Consider the following 18,463-nt stretch of genomic DNA (forward strand, 5'->3'; position numbering starts at 1 on the left):
AGTTATCTGCGCTCACACCCCGGACGCTGGGAGGTGTGGGAGCCGGACACCCCAGGTCCGGGGGAGCTATAAGTCCTAAAAAAGAAGCGCACCCCGAGCGGGCGAGCGCGGGGGCCGGATGATGTATCAAGATCGGGTTACGGTGCGCGTTTGCAGGATCCAGGAAACCATAAAGTAAACACGGGCGGGGTCTCCCCGAGAGGAGGGTTGGTCTGGCGTCTGGGTCTGCGCGCTTTGAGGGTTTCCCCTTACGTTAGAGCGGCGGAGCGCCCCCTCTAGGGTAGAGCCTCTACTCGGTCTCGGGCACCGCACCCGTGCTGCCACAAAGCACAATGTGCTGCCACAAAGCACCACTAGTGATTTCGCGCGGAGGGCGTAGACCGTAGTGAAGTGCTGGGGCGCTCACTGTGTGTTATTCGGGTGGGGATCCATCAGTGGTAAGCGGCTTTAGTCACAGATCCAAGCTCAGACGTTAACTTTGGGCCTAACAGTTGCACTATTGTTGGCTGAAATCCTCAACGTTGTTCAAGTGTTCTCCCCAGCCCAAGCTGTTACTGTTTGTTACTGTTGTTCCTGTTGGTGAGTGGGGGGCTGCTCCAACGTCCGGCGGGGAGGACAGCGTGGAGGAGACGGGATGCAGCCGGGATGCAGCCGGGTACGGCTCGAGGCGGAGAGTGCGACGCCAGAGGGCCGTCTCGAGGGGCCCGTCTGGCGCATCTATGGCCGCGCGCGGAGTGAGCCCTTGCTGCCCTTGCTGCGAGCTGTGTGCGTGGTAGACTTGCGTCAGAAAGGAGAAGATCTTCGTGATCGAGTGGCGCGTGTTTTGCTGCTGCTCGCGCGTCGCAAGCAGCTCGCCTGAGGCAAGCACACGCCGCCGAGGGATCAGCGACTGGGGGCGCTTCGGCGGCGGCGGCGGCAAGCAGCGAGGGTGGGGGCGGGCTTGGCGGCGGCGGCGAGGGAGGTGGTGGCGAGGGCGGTTGCGGCGAGGGGTCGGCGGTGGAAGCTCGCCGGAGAGCGACTTGATCCTCGCGCTCATGTTGTCGTGCGAGGTCCGGAGTGACTGGATCTCGGCACGCAGCGCCGCCTCTTGCGCGCTCGCCTCGGCAGAGTCGAAGGGCTGCGGCGGGTTGGTCGCCTGCTCACAGCTGGAGGCGTGGTGAGAGGCCGGCTCGCCGCGCCCCGGGGCCCGCGGCGGCGGCGCGGCTCGCCGAGCTCGCCGCGGCTCCGCCCTTGTTTGTGACCGGCCGGTGGGAGGACTTGCGCTGAATGAGGCGGAGGTCGTCGTACTGGCCTGAGGGGCGGAGGGCGGGACGCGGGTAGCCGGACTCGTGTGGTCGATGCTCCTCGCCGCGAGCCCGTGAGCCGACGGGGCGGAGGCGGGCCCTGGGCGCCTAATGAAGGGAGGGGCGGGCGGCGCATCGCAACAATGAGGTTGTGGCGGAGAGGGGCGGAGGAGGGCGGAGGAGGCCTTTGCGGAAGTGCACGTGGCCGAAGATCCACGAGTCGGGGTCGACCTGATCATAGTCGGTCATGCTCACAGAAAGAGGGTAGTGGTGAGGTCAGATCCGCTGCTCGGGGTCGGCCTTGGAGAAGCCGTACGTGTTGAGCTGCCGCACCTGCAGACCCGGCAGTGCAGACCCGGCGGTCGGGGGACGGGGCGGTGGGCGGTGCAGACGCGTCTCCTGCGGCGCCGGCGGCCTCGACACGGCCGCGCCCTCGATCCGGCGGTGGGCGGCAGAGGCGGCGCAGCCGCAAGGCAGGGCAGAGGGAGGGGCACGCGGCGTGCTGCTCGAGCGGTGTGGCGGCCTCCGAGGTAGCGCAGGGGTGTGTGGGCCCCGCATCTACTGCCGCACAAAGGACGAAAAGTTGGAGTGCTTGAAGTGGAGCGGGAGCAGCTTTTGCGCAAACTGAGGGAGGGCGGCAGGGCAGTGAGGGGCGGCCACCGGGGAGAGGCTGCGGCGTCGGGCGGGCGCGGGTACGGATAGCGCAGGGGTGATTTCTGCAGTGCTGGCGGCGTGCCACCGCGGGGCTGCCCACCACATGCTGGGGCACCACCAGCAGTTGTGCCCCCGCCGAGCCGCCGCGCAGGCGAAGGGACGCGCGCAGCGGTGTTTTTGCGGTAGGAGGGCGCGTGGATATCTCTCTCTCGCTCCCGCCTGCTCCGGATCCTTGACAACCAGCCCGTCGCCAGCCTACAAAGCGCAGCCGTGCGCACACGTTGCGCGCTAGTCATGCATCTCGGCGAGGGGAGAAGCGGCCGGGCGTGCTCTCTCGCGTTCTTCATTGCATGCGGGCTGCGGCGGCCCCGGGAGGACGCGGCGAAGCATGTGTGCACCTGCGTCCATCCGACGATGTCCGCCGTTTCCTCCTCGTCGACCATCTGATACAACTTCGCCAGGAAAGGTTTGGGGCCGGCAGTGGCGTCGGCGGCGACCACCAGCGACATGTGTATGTCGGCAGACAAGACCCGGCGCGGAACTGGATGCCGCCAGGCGAAACGAGAAACCAAGCCCGTGCCCGAGCGAACATACACAATACAGGCGTGCTTCGTGACGTGATCGTGGCCGACTCTCACCCAGCCTCACTCACAACTCTCACGTACTAGCAAGTGCACGACAGAGACTTACACAAGTAACAGCGCGGAACCCCCCCCTCGCGCTCACCACAGCTCACAGAGTGGGCGGCTGGCTTGCTAGTACGCGGCCGTCTCCGCAAAAAGCCATTCCAGCGCGTCGGCGATGACCCTGCCGAGCTCGCCGAGTGCACCGACGACGTTGCTCGCCACGTCGGAGCTTCCCGCCGCAAAATACTCCTGGGGCGTTACGCCCGAGACGGACAGCGCAGCAAACTCGAGCAAATAGGGAATGACCAGGTAGGGGATGGCCATGATGACAATGACGGCGGCGCTCAGCACAATCGTGCGGGCGGTACCTGGCGTGCGCTCCTCCCAAGACCACGTTCTTGCAGTCCGCAGCTTTGTCGACTGCTTGAGCTCGTCCATCTTCCAACCCGGCCGGATCAGCACATACTTCGACCACACGTCCTCGAACAAGTTGGAGTCCCGCCGCTCGGACTCACTCGTCTCACTTTCGCACGCGAACAGCGGCGCAGAGCGGCATCGCGGTACGAGCCCCGGTCTCACGCCTGCTGCTCGCCGCGGCACCAGCGGAGCGTGCAGTACAACGGCCGGCGCGGACGCGACAGCCAGCGCCAATAGAAACGACATATCAGCGCTGACTCCTCTTGCACCGCCGTCCCTGCCGAAGAGAGGCGAAGGCCTGTGAGGCGGCTCAAAAAAAGAAATAAATCGTATGTGGCAGAAGAGGGCACAGCGAGAAAGCAGCTCGACAAAAAAGAAAATCTGGCGCCGGCGCAAGCGCCGGCGCGACGCGATCGCTGGCACACCCGACTCCTGCCATGCGCTCCACTCAGGCCCTGGAGTGCTACCTGCAGCGCGAGGTTGCTGCGCCGGACTCGCAGGCGGCTGTCCAGAGCGGACAGCCGGCGCGATCCGACGCCGCTCAGCTGCTTCCGCCGGCCGACTCGTACGCCGCGCTTGAGGCATATCGCGCCCTCTTGAACGAGTGCTCCGATCTCTTACGGGCCGACGCACTTCAAGAGGTGCTCGCGCCTCCTGGCGACGCGCAGGCGGTCGTACCAAGAGGCTCTCGTGAGTGCCAGCAGGAAGCTCCTCCCAGTGTCACCGCGAGGCCTCCGAGCGACTGCGGCGAGCACGCGAGTTGCCCAGAGCATGCGCAGCGGGACCGGCTCGCGCCGGACGCCACGACTCTCGCCAAGGTCGCGCGGATGCGGGAGCGACTGAAGCCCGCCAGCCGACGAGTGCCCGAGTCAAGCCTCAATGCACAACCATAATTTCTTTGAAGATTGAACTGTGAAATTAACGACGACTGTCGTGCGTGATCTTGGGTCCGGGTTTTTGTGCGTACGGCTTTCGTTTGAAGTTATACAGTATAGGACCGGCTAACCGAGCGAAAGAGAGGACTCAACTTCTTGGTGTTGGAGTCGCGGGGAGGAGAGGTGTCGGCCTCGCGGGAGAGCGAGAGGTGTATCAGGTATTGCATTTCGATACGCCTCTGTTGTTACGTTATACGTAGTACATATAGATACACCTAACCCACCGAGCACCGTCCTGCACACACAACAAAATTTAAAAAAACGCGCAGATCGGCTCCGATGCACACATCTCGAGAGCGGCGGGCTCAGTGCATGGACACCCGTGGACTTCGCGCCCCCCCTGACTCGTCGGGCGGGGCCGCGAGCAGGAGCCGCGCGAGGCAGGCGCGGAGCCCGCTCACCCTCTTGGCGCGGTTGGGCTCGGCGGAGGCGTCGGGCATAGCGGCGGGCGAGGAGAGCCCCGACGCGCGGCCGCTGGGCTCGCAGAGGCTCGCGCCCCGCTGCTGCATGCTCGTGCGCGCCGCCGCCGAGGCGCGGACCTGTTCGCAGTGCCGGCGTGAAGAGACGCGGCTCGCGCGGCCAAGCCTCGCGCGGCGACAGTTCGGGCGGCGGACCGAGACGGAGAAGGGCCTCAGGGCGGCTTTTTCTCGTCCACAGAGCAAGTCGCTCATCTGCACGGCCCACTGCCACAGCCCGGCGGCGGCTCCGGCGAGGATGGTCGCGGTGATGAAGAGGGTGGCCGAGCCGTCAAACAGGTAGGAGGGCTGGGCGGGGTTGGCGAAGATGAGCAGGGAGAGGACGAGGGTGGTGGTGGAGCGCAGGAAGTCGGAGGCGAGGTGCAGAAAGGCGGAGCCTGACCACGGCGAGAGGGCGTGACGAGGCGCTGCTCACAGGGGGGGGCGGCGGCCGTGCGAGCTGCGGAGAGGGCCCATGTTGACCGCCTCCGCCTCCTCCATCTCCTCGGGGTCGGTCCAGTAGCGGAAGGTGAAGAGGGAGGCGACATCGAACACCAGGCCAAAGAGCGCAAAGGCGAAGACAACGCGCGGGTCGACGCCGGACCACGTGCAGGCGGGGCCGCCGCTGTCCAGCTGCGGCGAGGCGGCACTGCCGGCGCAGAGCGGCGCATTCTCCCACAGCGGCGCCGCCGGGTCGAAGGAGGCGACGGCAGCCTCGCAGGCGCCGCCGACAAGCAGGCAGTCCGCGGCGATGAGGGAGTCGGCACCTGCTCACGGCCAGACGCGTGAAGAGACGCCGCTCAGAGACCGGGCAGTCCACTGGGCAGTCGATGCACACCGGAGTTGGCGGCGGCGAAGTCTGCCTCCACCTGGGCGAGAGTGGAGGGCACGTCGCAGCACGAGGTGTCGAACGCCTCCTGCGCGAAGGTGACTTCCCACGCGTCGAGGAAGAAGAGGGTGGTGAAGGAGGTGAGGAGTACCAGGCTGATGAAGGCGCTCGTCAGCTGGGCGAAGGCCTGGTGCCTCGGACTCGCACACGGAAAGAGCTCGGTGAGCATGGAGAGGACGAACGAGATGGCGTCGATCCCCTATCCACGCAGCCAGCTCGATTCGGCACGGCCCACTGCGAGAAATGTGGCCGGCTGAGGCTCGGCAACCATCGAGACGCAGTCGGCCAGCAGCGCGGTGCTGTTGGCTGCGACTGCTGCGAAGAACTGAGCGAGCGTGATAACCGTGAAGAGGCCAGCGGCGATTGCAAGTGTCTTAACGTTCGGGCTGCAGTTCGGGCTACGGTTCGGGCTGCTGTCCATCGCTGAGTGGACACAGGCAATGCTGCGTTCCGGCTCCACCGAGCTGGGTCTGCTGTGGCTCTCCGTCACTCCATCACTAGTCTGCTTTTCTTGTTTCTTTTAATTAAGGTAGGTGGTTTGTCTTTGTTGGCCCAAAAGGCCCTGCAGTAGGTATGTACCAATAGTGAAGTAGGGTGAGAAATATGAAAACGCCCCCTATTTTCGCCTTTTCCCTCTTTTTCGCTTCGCTGCGCTGCGCGGCCTGTGTGGAGGTAGGCAGGGCGTTTTGGCGCGAGTCAGAGAGACTTTTGAATCTCTTCGAGTCAGTGTCAACAGACCCCCTATCCGGGTAGGAGCTGGAACCCTGGGTGGCGCTGCGGAAGAAGAAACCGCAGAAGAAAGAAACCCCGGCGCTCGCCGATCATCCGGGAACCGGGATCCGGCCCGCTGGGTGCGCTTCTTAGCTCCCCGGCCCTGGATGTGAGGTTGCCGACTGCACTCCAAGTGCTCCAAGTGCCCCCCGGGCGGCCTCTCGACTTGGGTGGAGCAACCAGTGCTCCACGACATTTCACCTAGAGTTAGTTATTCAGCCATTCTGCATTCACATTGGACCGACATTCAGCACATGCAGATGCACGATACGCGTGGCCCCCCTGCGCCCCCCCGCCCTTTGTTTTGTTCGTCAACTCGTCAAGAGCTTATCCAGAGAAAACTTTATATGCGTCCACTCCATCCAGTCTTGATGACAAGAATAGTCAATAGAGCTACACGTGTAACGAGCGAGCGGGTGTGCATGTGTCGGGGGGTGTGCATGGGCACCCACGGCTCAGTGTGCACCCGCAGGCCCACGTAATCAATGAAATGAGGCATCATGATTGATGTGTGCCATGCGCATGCACCATGTGTGGACATGTATGTGCACCCCGTGGGAGAGACATGCTCGCATGTCATGTCATGGGCGTGTCTGAGAAGGGAATGCACCTCTCGATGCCAGCTCGGCTTGAGCTTGATGTGATGCTTGCCGATGCTCGGTGCGTCGGCGACCGGGCATGCCATCGATCGGCTGCCGTCCTTCGGCTCCTACCGCTCTACCGCCGGCTCGGCGAGAGCTCGTGGATGCAGCGCGAGAAGACGGCGGCGTCGCCGCCGCGGGAGGGCGCCGCCGGGACGCACTCTTGGAAGCAAAACCGGGCGGCTCCCGCCGCGGCGTCTTCCTTTGGCGCGCAGCGGCCGGGGGTGCCGCCGCCGTACTCGCACGAGCCGCCGCACGTGAGCCCGCCCCGTGTCGGCGCGGGCGGCGGGTCCTCGTCCTCCGCCAGGACGGTGTTGGCCAGGAGGCCCGCCGCCCCGCCGGAGAGCGGCCCTCCTCCGGCGGCGAACCCGGCGACCGACGCGAGGATGACGGCGTTGGTGTGGCCGCCCACGAGGTCGGCCGGGTGCTCTTCCAGCCGCTGGCTGCAGCCCGCCTGGTCGCCGTAGCACTCGGCCGGCGAGTACATCTTCTTCTCGGCCGGCGCAGCTCGCGCGGCGGGCGGGGAGTGGAGCGACACTTGGAGCGACTCGCCGGCTGGAGAAGCGGCGGCCGGGTGAGCTCGGTGCCGCTTCTCGTCCGGCGGCGCGAAGCCGAGGCTCTGCTCGACGGAGTGCTCCGCCTGCTCGACGTTGGCGTAGGCCGCGGCGCCGAGGGCCTTGCCCGCCTGCGGAAGGGGGGGGGCTGGCTGGGGGTGTATGTGGGGTCGAGGGAGGAGCCCGGAGGCAGGGAGTCCGAGAGAGGGCAGGGTTGGCGACGGTGCGTGTGGCAGGGTGGCGAGTGTGTGTCTGCGAGTCGTCTCGCCTTGCCCAGGTCGTTGAGCAGCAGCGTGCCTATACCCGCAGCGTGGTGTGTGAAGAGACGCTGCCCCCCACGCCTCTCTCGTCGGCCAACGGAGAGGGGCGCTCGCTCGAGTGCATCGCGGAGCCCGTCTTTGACTCGACGCCCTCGCCCTCCATCATCGCGTCCACCTCCTCCCGGCTCTTGAGGTCGCCTGCGCAAGGTGCAGTGCTATAGTGGGGCAGTCGTGACTATGTGGTGGTGTCACGTCTACCCGAACGAGGAAACCCGATCCCTTCTTAGTGGCTCTAGAGGAGAAGCGAGTGGGGCGCCTGTGGCGAAGCGGCGCGTCGCGTCGATCATGTTGCGCTGCGTCCCGTCCTGCAGCCGCATGTACTCAACCGTGGCAGCCTCGGTCCCTTTGTCGTCGAGGCCCGAGCCGGCGGGCATCATATCGCCCTTGAGGCCAGGGCCGCCGCCGGTGTCGTGTGCTTGGTACTGCGAGTCCATCGACGAGATGTACGCGTCCTGCGCCTGTTGCGTCTTCTGAAGGGTGTCCAGCGCGGAAGCGAAATCTGTAGCGACAGCTTGCTGTGCAGCTGCGTTCTCGTCTGCAGCGGAGTGATCATTCGTCTGCCGTGGCGGTGTCACCGCGCCGCTCGCAATGACGCAGACGGCTGCAAAAAAAAAGAGAGCGGCCGCCGCGAGCCAAGCCTTGCGATTAGCCTGGCGCCTGCCCCTCTCGAGGTGCGGCACGGTAAGCATCCCACAACGGGGCCCCGGGCGAGTTTGCCGCCGTGTTACGCGAGTTTGAAATTCTTTTTTTGCATTTCAGTTTTGCTTCGAATGAGATCTAACTCAGACCCTCTCGCGCAGCCACTCACGCCGGCGTGCCCATCTCCATCAGGGACCGCTTTGTCTCTGCGTCGAGCATCCCCAAACAAAAATTGGCTTGCTGCGGCGCGGAACGGCCCCGGCACTCGAGGTACGGGAACCAGGGTGCCGCGGAGGCGCAGAGGTAGCCCATTTTTGCCGGCTGCAGCTCGGGCGGGAGGCCGACGCCCCCGTGCCGCTCGAGGGGGCGGTGGCGAAGCCACTCCGCCTCCGACACCGAGAAGAAGCGGCGGGTCTTAGGCGTCACGGAAACGCGCAGCGCCGTCCTGCTCCGCACCTGGTGGGTAGGAGCCGCCGCGCGTGTGACGCGGTCTCGACAAGCATGACGCGCGTGTGACGGGATTGCTGCTACCCATGGCAGGGCGACACACCTCGTGGAAGAGCAGACGCACGTACTCGTCAATCGGCCCCGGCTGGCAGGTGTGCACGCAGTCACCAACGGACGAAACTCGTCCCCGGCTGGCAGGCGTGCCGAGGCCATGTGCCGCCACCGCCGCGTCGGGCCGCGTTCTGCTGAGCGCCGCGACGTCGATCCACACCACGCCCGCGTCTTGCGCGACCCACTGCGCTGCTTGATTGAAGTGCTGTAGCTGCCGCCACTGTGCAGCGAAGGGGTGGGCCTTGAGCCGACCGGCGTGCAGCGCTGCACCCGAGAGGGTGAGTGGCGCGCCAATACTCTCGCACCCCGGCGTCGGAAGTGGGGCGCCAAGCACCACGACCGACTCCGGCGCCGCACCGCGCTTTGCCCGTTCGGCCACCAGACGGCGCAGCGTGTGGCGCAGGTTGTGCGCTGGGAAGGCGGCGGCCGCCGACGAGTTGATGCTCTCGAGAGAGGAGACGGCGTGAATGCCAGCGCCGAGCACCAGGAGGTCGGCGTCATGCACGGCGCGCACTGCCCACGGCTCGAGGATCGTGTTACCCGCACACCACCGCACGAGGTTGGTCTCCGCTCCCGACGAGCTCCACAGCAGCAGGTCGTTGCGAGCGTAGGAGAGGCGGACGCGGCCGTCGCACGCCACAGCTGCCTTCGAGTGGAGTTCAGCACCCTTTGCAGCGACGACTCTCGTGCTCCCATTGACGGGCGGACCAAACCCGTCGAGGCCCTGCAGCAGCATCACGAGCGAAACGTAAATCTGCTCGCTGATCGAGTCGCCAACCACGACCACCTGCCGTACGTCGCGCTCCTCGAGCAGAGCGCACGCTCGGGTGCGGTCCCACGCATCGAGCGCGCATGCTCGCGGCCGCCACTCGTAATGCTTGCGAGGCTCCTTCCGCCGGGTGAAGGACCGATCGTCGCATGTGAGGCCGGCGGCGGCGCCATGGAACGACCTCGGAAGAGAGTGAGAGGCGTCTTGAAAGCGAGCGTAGAACGCCGCCGGCATAATCTCGTACGGAGGTGCGGCACGCGGCACCCAGCTCCCGTCGGCATGAGTCGAACCCTGGCATCGTTCCATATCACTTTTACAGTGCGGCCCGCCTAAATCCCGCCATATCCGGTTGCTGTACGTAGGGTGCCCCAAAGGGACGCACGTCGCCGCGCCGTTGGGCTGGCGAATTACCTTGATTAGAAGTTTGACTTTGTCCCCTCTCCGCCCGCGCTGTTATGTGTGATCAAGACTTCTTGCGATAGATAGCACGATCCACACAGGAGAACACAAACAGGGCTCCAGGCCCCAAATGACGTGTGAGTGTTAGATTTGTTTGGTATTGCTAAAAATCTCTCTCAGGAGAACCATTTTTTCGGATTGCAACGTCCAACGAGAGGTGTCTGCCCTCGCCCGCCGCAGGTGCCGATTTTTTTATCTAGGCACTAGGCTCAAAATAGGTTCTACTTGAGCCAGTGGCTCGCCGAGCCCAGCTCAGGGTCGGGGCAGAACTTTTGGTACTCGACTCGCAGGCCGCGCACCTCCTGGCTGAGCTCGCCGCACGGGGCGGCGTTTGGCAGGCGGAAGAGGGAGGCCACCTGCTGCTCGCCATAGTGGCGAAAGAAGCAGCGCAGCCGGTCCTCGGGCGGCGACGAGGCGTACCTGCGCACGGGCCCGGCGGTCTGGGCCCGGGCGGCAGCTGGAGAGGCGACGAGGCGCGCGCCTCTTGCACGCACGGTGTGGTCCGGTAAAGTGCGAGATGAAGTGGCCTGGCGTGTACAGATCGGCGGAGGGGCGGACGTGCACGCATCGCTCAAAGGTATCGTTGAGCGGCCCTCGCTTGAGCAGGGTGTTGAGTGCTCCTTGCTCGGCGGGGAAGTCGGTCAGCATAGACGGCGCCCCCTCGCGCGCCGGCACGTCCCACCACTCGTCGAGCAGCGCGTGGGACGCGCGCGTGTTGCGCGCCGCCATCGCGCCTACTCTTGCCTCTCGAAACTGTGAGCGGGCGCTGCTCACTCTTTCCGCCCGTGCTGCGCCAGCCAAGGTGCCCGCGTTGACACCCCGCCAGCCACCCATGTCCTTGCCCAACACGGCGCAGACGTCGTCCTCGGCGACAACGTCGGGTTGGTGGTAGGCGCGCCCCTGCTTGTTGTCGGCCAGATCGCGCAGAGGTAGCCGGACCTCTCTCGGGTGCCTGCGTATCGCGCCGCCCGGCGTGCCGCGCAGCCAAGGGTGCAACGCCCGGGTGGAGAAGGTGGCGTCGTTGTCTAGCCAGAGCACCCACTGGTACATGGGACGGGCGCCCTCGCGCAGCCGGAGCAGGCCGAGGAGCATGAGTACCTAGTTTTGACGGGCAGGGCTTGAAGCTCGATTCGGAGCGGGGCCGGCGGAGGGCGCGTGGTGATTGATTCGAGTGGGGGTCCGACGGGCTCTCGGGCTGGCGCCTTGCTCCAGGCCCACAACGCGTGGCCCATGTGCGTCCGCACCGGCTGGCGCTTTGCCAGCTGCCGCTGTGTCACCCGCTGCTGCGGTACGGTCGCGTAGAAGAGGTCGACCTCGTTGAGCGCCGCCACGATCCGGTTTGCCGTGAAGCTGAGGCAGCGGAGCAGCCAGCCTCGGTGGAGCTCCGCGGCGGAGAGCTCGAGCTGCACGAGCTCATCCTCGCTCTGCGGCGCAGTCCGGGCAGATGACAGCCATACTGGCGCCCGTAGCTCGTCGTGGCCCATGAGGGCAGCCACGCGGGAGGTGGTGGCGGAGGTCGCCATGCTTGATGCTCCAGCAAACACTTGTCACGCGTAAGTTTGCGAGAGACTTCACAAGGTTTTCTACACATTAGGGGCCAGAGAACACACCCCTCCTCCCCTTTTCTCCCAGTAAGCTAAAAGTACGTCCACAAACAATGGACTTCGTGACACGGCGCGGGGACAGTCAATTCGCACCAACGACCAAGCCACCAACAATGTTTTGGGGGCCACATCTTTTTTTGTTTGACTTTGAGTTTGTGTCGCGGATCATCGCACATCGGCGTAAAATAGACATTTGTCAAAGACCGCGCATGCGGGCATGGGCAGCATGATGGGCGGGGAACCTTTTCTAACCTCTCGCCAGCGAGAGCGTGCGCATGGAGGTCGCTTCTGCAACCAGTCTACATACGATATATAGTGCATTTTAACCATTTAAGTTATTTATTTCATGAAAAGTACATCACTCATCAGCCATCAGGCAAACCGGAGGTTTCTACTCTTTAGCGACACGTACAGGCACAGCTTGAGGCCGACTGTGATGGCGAGCAAGGTGGCCACATTGGCACCCAGCCCAAGCGGGCTGTATCGCGGGTCGGCGGTGTGGGTTGGTGATGACACCTGGGAGATGATGGAGGAGGAGTAGTAGAAGATGCTCGTGTAGCTGAGCCAGCGCAGCCCTCCCGGGTACGTGCGGGGGTCTCGTAGGAAGCCGCCAGCGCACATCTGCAGCACGTTGACGGCCGAGATCAGCGTGTTTGCGCTGATCGGGCACCTTGGGTGGTCGCTCACGATCGAACAAAGCATTCCGATGATCGCGCTCGTCTGGAACTGCAGCAGCATGGTCAGCCAGATGCAGACCGAGGCGACCGGCTCGAAGCCGCACATGGGCAGGGCGCACGCAAAGAAGACGGAGGGGCAGACGATCTCCGAGGGCGTGTCGGCGACTACCTTCGAGAGGAGGTACGCCTCGATCGAGTACGCGTCGGAGAGGAGCTCCTGATGACAGCAGGAGGGGCGCGTACGATGAGCGTGTGTTGCTTCCGTTCGCGCGCGTGGGAGAGGCGCTCCTTGGTGAGGACGGCAACCTCGGCGGGGAAGGCGAAGAGGTAGAGGAAGCCGGGCCACCACGTCATGTGCGCCACGAAGAAGAAGAGCGCACCCTGCTCCGCGTCGCTGCCGGCGCTCTGCCACCAGATCAGGCCGGTGATGACGCCAATGAGCACGTTCAGCGCGATCTCGTCCGCCTGGCGAGGTGCAGGCGGGGGGATCAGGTCACCTCTCGGCGAGGACGGGGAGGGGGCGGAAGACTCGAGGCGCCACCTTGAGGAGCGTGGAACGCGACTGGCGAACCTGCCGCCGCGCGAGCAGCCAGACGGTGCGGTGGAAGGGCAGTCGCGCCCGCCGCCTCAGCTTGGTCCGAGACATCGACACCTCCGCCGCGGCATTGGCGGAGGCGTCGGGACGAACGACCGCCACACAGATCGTGGGCGCGGCGGTCGACCACTCGCTCTCGAGGCGCGTGGACTCGGCCGGGTCGCAGAGCAGCTGCATCGCGTGGTCGGCGAGAGAGAGCCGGTCCGGCGCTCCGAGCTCGAGGCGGTGGAGGTGCGCCGCGAGGGAGGCCGGGCCGCCCGAGAAGACGGTCGCGCCGCCGGGCGCCATGAGCACCACCCGATCCACCAGCTCGAGGATCTGGAGCGACGGCTGATGCAGAGTGCAGAGGCAGCCGACGCCGTGCGCGGCGGCGTACGATCTCAGCTTCGCCATCACCAGCAGCGCAAAGGTGGAGTCGAGCCCGGAGGTCGGCTCGTCGAGCAGCAGCACCTTGGGCATGCCCAGCAGCTCTGCCGCAATGTTGACACGCTTCAGCTCCCCGCCCGAGATGCCGCGCCTCATCGTAGACCCGATGGTGGTGTCGAGCGTCTGCTGCAAGCCCATGTCGTGAACCACAGCGGCTACTCGCGCCGCTACCTCCGCGTTCGACGCCTCTGCGCAGGCGAGCGGTGAAGAGCAGCGTCTCCTTGACGGTCAGCGCCTCGATGAAGATGTCTCTCTGGCGGACATAGCCCATCTCGGAGGCGACGTGTCGCCGGCGCGAGGAGCGCCTCTTGTTTCTGAAGAGAGGCTCGCCGCGAAGATGCACGGTGCCTTGTGCTAGGTCCTTGTCGCCAAAGAGAGCGGACAGGAGCGTGGTCTTGCCCGCTCCGCTCGGACCCATGATGCAAACCAGCTCGGACGACTGCAGCGAGCCGCTGTTGGGCGAGACGAGCACCTTCCCTGCCAGCGCCACGCTCACGTCGCTCCACTCGAGGACTGTCGTGGACCCGTGTTCGTGCCGCGAGGGCATAAGAGAGAGCGGGCGGCGAGGTGGGCGTTATCCGACAGTGGGCCGATGTCGACCCAACTTCCTGTCGCTTTCCCTGTTCTCGGCCCCGAGAGGGGTGGTTGAGGGGTTGAGGGTTGAGGCCCCCCATCAACCATCTGGTTGACGGTTGAGACCCCCCGTCAACCCTTTAGTTGAGGGTTGAGGCCTCCGGGGCCTATTCTCAGGCTCGCGCGTGATCACAAGATAACCTTGAAAAGCCCTGCCGCCAAAAAATCGCTTCGCCTGCGGCGCGCTCTTGCGCTCCTCATACCTCGAGCGCAATCCATAAGTAGGAGACGCTCACTGTCGCCATTCAGGCGCCTGATCTTTCAGCAAAGCGATGGCCTACCAGGTACGAGTTCAGATGCGCGCCCGGCAGAAGACGCTTGTGATGCCGCATGCAGTGGAATGCGCACAGAGAACGGACGGCAAGAGAAGGCAAGGGAAGAAAGAGAAACGGCTGGTGCAGCTAAGCTCACGGCGTAGTATTGCGGTCACTAACCATCCACGGCAAGAGTCACGTTGAATGCTGCCGCATAAAGCAACAGAGTCGCGGTTGGTGCGATGGTCTTGTCGCGGTTAACGACTTGACGTTGCACACGGCCATAGACGCAGGATCTGTTTGGCGCGCCTCAAGCAGCGAAAGCAGGCGCGAGAAATTAATGTCAATCCTGAGATCTCAATTTTGGCGCTAGTTTCGTTTCCTGGTACATCACGACGACTTGGGTCTCATGTAGCTCGACGGCTCTTCGACGGCTCTTTCTGGTTGGATCAGACAGTGCTATCAGTCAACAACACAATGCCGAGAGCAGGGCGGCCTTCGAGCAGGGCGGCCTTCGAGGCAACTAAGTTCCTGCTGGATTTTGCCACTCAACGTACAACTTGATGGCGGGCGGACGTGTCGAGCATGGAGAGAGCATGGAAGGCGGCCATTGCTCAAACCTGTTCGAGTTGGCCTCCGGGAACAAGGGTGCGTGGCCAGCGCGGTCTGTTTCACGTGCAATAAGGGCAACGCCATCAAAATCGCGCGAACTTGGGCCGACATGCCTCCGACATTTCTCAGGGCTCGGACGGAAGCTCTGCAGACAGCCAGACCGCTCTGCGCGCACATTAGTGTGCGGTCGGACCGACTTTTTCAGACTTTACTATTCTGGATACTGAGGGTATGTGCTGCTAGATCTCACTGAGCTGAGCTCGTATCTGCCTTTGGTAAGCAGTTTTGAGTTCGGTAATGTCTCCGGAGACGGAGGGGCCGGGACCCCCCCTGCGCGGGGGGCCTTCGATGGCTGTCAGCGCTCCTCCGGGCTTTGCATCACACCTCCCATTCACGCACGAAGCTGAAGCAAGTACTCGTAAAAACGGCGCGTCAAATGCAGCATCCAGGCGTCTAAAGTACTAAAGAAGACGACATGAATGGTTCACAGAGAATGTGTTCAGACCTTTGCGCGGGGGTGTGTGTGGACAGCCATTCCGCGTGGTTGAGGGGTTGAAGGGGTCTGTCAACCACTTGGTTGAGGGTTGAGGCCTCTGTCAACCACGTGGTTGACAGTTGAGGCAATCGGCCTCAACCACCGCTCTGGGCCGACTGTTCTTCTTCTCTTCTAAATGCCAAGATTCTTTTTTGCGAAAATGTTTCCCTGCCTCTTGTCGGCCGCGCTGCTGCTCACGCCCTCCCTGTCGCTCGACTGGGGTCGAGCGCGGCCGCTGCGCACGGACCCGCACCGGTTATCACCGGTCCGCGTGCGCGTCTCGCCGCTGCGGCTCCAGGTGGCCGACGAACCGCCGGATGACGGCGGCGGCGGCGAGGCAGAGGAGGGTCTTCCCGAGGCAGAGTCGGAGGGCATCGCCGACTTTCGCGCGCAGCTGATGCGACAGATGGGCGGCGGCGGCGGCGGCGGCGGCGGCGGCTCAGCGGACACGCCTCTCTCCGATCGCGAACGCCTCATGCGCTCCGTCGAGACCGCCGCCCTCGCCGACGCGCCCGCGCCCGGCCGGATGCTGCTCGCCAACCCGGCCAAGTTTTGCTCTCGGAACCCGTTCGCGCGCCCCGTCAAGGACCTGGGCCGGTTCGGCCTCGACGGCCCCGTCTCGCCCGACGAGATGCCTCCCGACCTGACGGCGCAGATGCTGCCCGTGCTGCTGCTCCTCGAGCACGGCGAGGGAGGCTCGTCGGCAGTCCTGCTCGAGCGGCGGACGGTGCGGCGATCCAGCCTGCCCTCGCCCGAGCCCTCGCCCGAACCCTAGGTTGCCGAGTCCTCGTGCGGTAGGGCGGTCTCGGAACCGTCGCACAGAGCTCCGTGCGCCTCTCTCTGCCTGTCTGTCTCTCTCTCTCTCCTCCACACGCGCGGCCTCGCACCGGCCCCTCGCCGAGAGCCGCAGGGCCTGGCCGAGAGAAGCGCGCCCGCGCCCCTCCTCCCCGCAGGGGGCGCTGATGGGCGACATCGACATCGACTCCTTCGGCTGCGTCGCGATCGCACCCCTCTGGCTCGGCGGCACGCAGCGGCAGAACGCCCTCTCCGCCCTCCACTCGGTGGAAGGGCTCGAGGGCAGCGCCGCCGCCGCGGGCCACGCGCCTTCTCCGGGACCCGATCCGCGACACGCCGCCGCCGTGCTTCGCAGGCGCCGCCCCGCTCCGCGATGGGCTGTGGCTCGGCGGCTGGGAGGCTGCTCGCCCGCGCGTGGCAGACTCGAGCCTGGCGGCGGCGCGCTGCACGGTCCCTGCTCGACGGAGCAGCGCAGCGCAAGCCTGCTTGATGGAGTGTCCTCGTCCCACAGGCGCGCTTCAAGTTCTTTCTCGGCGCGACCACGTGGGCCGCCGGCCAGCTGGAGGCGGAGGTGGCGGCGGGCGCGTGGATCGTCGTCGAAGGCACCTTCCCTCCTGCGTCTCCCTCCCTCCTCCCCTCGCTGCCCCGGGCCCGCACGCCTCTCTTCTCCCTCTTCGCCCTCTCTGTGACACCCCCCCCCCCCCCTTCCCTCTCGCAGGCTCGCCAGAGCTCGTCCTCAAGGAGCGGCTCGACGGCTCGGGCGCACGGCGCGGCGACCCCGCCCCTCCGACCGACCGACCGACCGCCGCCCCTTGGTGCCGCACCCCCCTTGGGAGCCTTGCCCCCCCCCCCCCCCCCCTCCCCTCTCTCTTTCCCGCAGGCGCGCGAAGCCGGTGTGGGCAGAGGTCCTCTCCGCTCTGGGCGAGCCCGGACGGACGGCGTACGAGGCGGTCTACGGCAGCGGCGACTGAGTCTGACGCCCGCCGACTCGCGCGCGTTACGCTTCGGCCCGCGGCGGCCCCTCGTGAGCATCCCTGCGCCTGCAGCCGAGGGTGCCCGCGGCTGCGCGCCGACAGGCGACGGCGTGCTGAGAGCTGTGCTTGCTAGGCTCTGCCTGCAGCCTGCACAGAACTGCCTCGTTTGTAACTACTGTGCGTCGACATACGACATGTGCTAATAAAGTCCGGCTCTTGCGGGGCGATTACCCGAAGGCGCATGTCGCAAAAAAACATGCGTGCCAAACGGACAACACTAGCCGTGGCCCCGCGGCCCGCGCGCCCGCGCGCGCGCGCGCGCTGTCCGCTGCCGACCGCTGTGGCCCTGCGTGCGTTTCGGTTTTTTTTTGCTTTTGCGTTGGTTGGGTTTTGGCTTTTGCCATGGCTTTTGGTTTTGCGTGTTCGACAGCAATTTAACACTCGCAGCTTGCTTTTTTCGCTCCAGCCCTGCGGGTCTTCACATTCCGACTTTCAAAATAAACGAGTAAACGACATCTCAAGCTACTGCAGGTGCAGCTGGAGCGTGTGGAGGCGTGCCCCAGGCAATCGCCGTCAGAGTCTCACACTTACACGACACATCCGACCTCAACCACGGGCATGAACGAGTACTCTGAGTCGGAGTGTATAAACTCCGAAAGAGGAGCAAACACGCTTCCAGGGAGAACAGATCTCAGAGCCCAATTCCCAGCGTGAGTGACGGTACGCAATAATCCACCCCCCTCGCCCCCCCGACTCCCTGAGATCCATTCAAACATTCACGCACTGGAACCCGGGCCATGCCTGGCGCACGGCATCGGTGCGCCGGGCTCGTAGAGTTCGCCCTTTGCGATCGCGAGTGCTTTGCTGAGTTGTTCTTCGGTCTTGGAGTTCTTTGGCAGCCACGGCAAACCGTCGTCTGGCAGGCAGAATTCGCTCCGACCCTGCACCTCTTCGGCACACTCGCGGTAAATTCCCTCAAAGTAGCCCTTGTGCTGCTTCAATTTCTCTACCTCCTCCTTCAACGCTTCGTCGTACTCCATCCATCGGTGCTCGTGGATGTACTTCATCTGTGCCGCCGTGTAAATGCACTCCTTCAGCTGAGTGTCCCACAGACGCTTGTCACGCACGATAGCCTCTTGGAATGTGGAGTCGTCGCGAGGTTCGACGCCGATGTGCCGAAGCGCGCGGTGCAGCATCTGAATCCTCTTCTCCCGGTCCTCGGACACCGTCACCTTTGCCTTCTCGGCAGACAGCTTGCGTTTGCGCTTGTTCTGCTTCCGCTGCTCGAGGGCCTCCCTGCCACCCATATCGTTGAAGATATTGAGGATGGTCGGCCCACTAAATACGTACATGGACCTGCCGTACCCCGACCGCCGGTTGTTGAATGG

The 18,463-nt window shown here is 64.7% G+C and overlaps 6 protein-coding genes across 6 annotated transcripts; 1 reads left to right on the plus strand and 5 right to left on the minus strand.

Annotated features, from left to right (window-relative positions):
- Nucleotides 1–561: 561 nt before the first annotated feature.
- On the minus strand, nucleotides 562–2,446 carry EMIHUDRAFT_206911 (hypothetical protein; the record flags this gene model as incomplete). The annotated part of the gene is made up of 7 exons (XM_005776296.1): nucleotides 562–573; nucleotides 779–855; nucleotides 1,075–1,135; nucleotides 1,485–1,514; nucleotides 1,854–1,907; nucleotides 1,980–2,192; nucleotides 2,336–2,446. 7 exons carry the CDS (start codon nucleotides 2,444–2,446, stop codon nucleotides 562–564), a joined length of 558 nt encoding a protein of 185 aa, XP_005776353.1.
- A 246-nt stretch (nucleotides 2,447–2,692) lies between these two features.
- Nucleotides 2,693–3,226, minus strand: EMIHUDRAFT_354531 (hypothetical protein; the record flags this gene model as incomplete). Its single annotated transcript, XM_005776297.1, has 1 exon — nucleotides 2,693–3,226. The coding sequence occupies one exon, from the start codon at nucleotides 3,224–3,226 to the stop codon at nucleotides 2,693–2,695; it is 534 nt and encodes a 177-aa protein (XP_005776354.1).
- A 3,128-nt stretch (nucleotides 3,227–6,354) lies between these two features.
- Nucleotides 6,355–8,234, minus strand: EMIHUDRAFT_450612 (hypothetical protein; the record flags this gene model as incomplete). Its single annotated transcript, XM_005776298.1, has 4 exons — nucleotides 6,355–6,757; nucleotides 6,833–7,356; nucleotides 7,565–7,672; nucleotides 7,758–8,234. The coding sequence occupies 4 exons, from the start codon at nucleotides 8,232–8,234 to the stop codon at nucleotides 6,748–6,750; spliced, it is 1,119 nt and encodes a 372-aa protein (XP_005776355.1). The 3' UTR covers nucleotides 6,355–6,747.
- A 115-nt stretch (nucleotides 8,235–8,349) lies between these two features.
- Nucleotides 8,350–9,817, minus strand: EMIHUDRAFT_206916 (hypothetical protein; the record flags this gene model as incomplete). Its single annotated transcript, XM_005776299.1, has 2 exons — nucleotides 8,350–8,640; nucleotides 8,735–9,817. 2 exons carry the CDS (start codon nucleotides 9,815–9,817, stop codon nucleotides 8,350–8,352), a joined length of 1,374 nt encoding a protein of 457 aa, XP_005776356.1.
- A 3,266-nt stretch (nucleotides 9,818–13,083) lies between these two features.
- Nucleotides 13,084–13,720, minus strand: EMIHUDRAFT_56728 (hypothetical protein; the record flags this gene model as incomplete). The annotated part of the gene is given in 2 exon segments (XM_005776300.1): nucleotides 13,084–13,443; nucleotides 13,457–13,720. Coding segments are annotated over 2 exon segments (624 nt in total), but the record flags the coding sequence as incomplete, so codon positions are not given.
- A 1,746-nt stretch (nucleotides 13,721–15,466) lies between these two features.
- Nucleotides 15,467–17,276, plus strand: EMIHUDRAFT_463594 (hypothetical protein; the record flags this gene model as incomplete). The annotated part of the gene is made up of 6 exons (XM_005776301.1): nucleotides 15,467–16,033; nucleotides 16,260–16,383; nucleotides 16,457–16,539; nucleotides 16,613–16,703; nucleotides 16,820–16,868; nucleotides 16,982–17,276. 6 exons carry the CDS (start codon nucleotides 15,467–15,469, stop codon nucleotides 17,070–17,072), a joined length of 1,005 nt encoding a protein of 334 aa, XP_005776358.1. The 3' UTR covers nucleotides 17,073–17,276.
- Between the last annotated feature and the right edge of the window lie 1,187 nt (nucleotides 17,277–18,463).

This window comes from Emiliania huxleyi (assembly GCF_000372725.1).
Source record: "Emiliania huxleyi CCMP1516 unplaced genomic scaffold EMIHUscaffold_28, whole genome shotgun sequence".
Lineage (NCBI taxonomy): Eukaryota > Haptophyta > Isochrysidales > Noelaerhabdaceae > Emiliania > Emiliania huxleyi.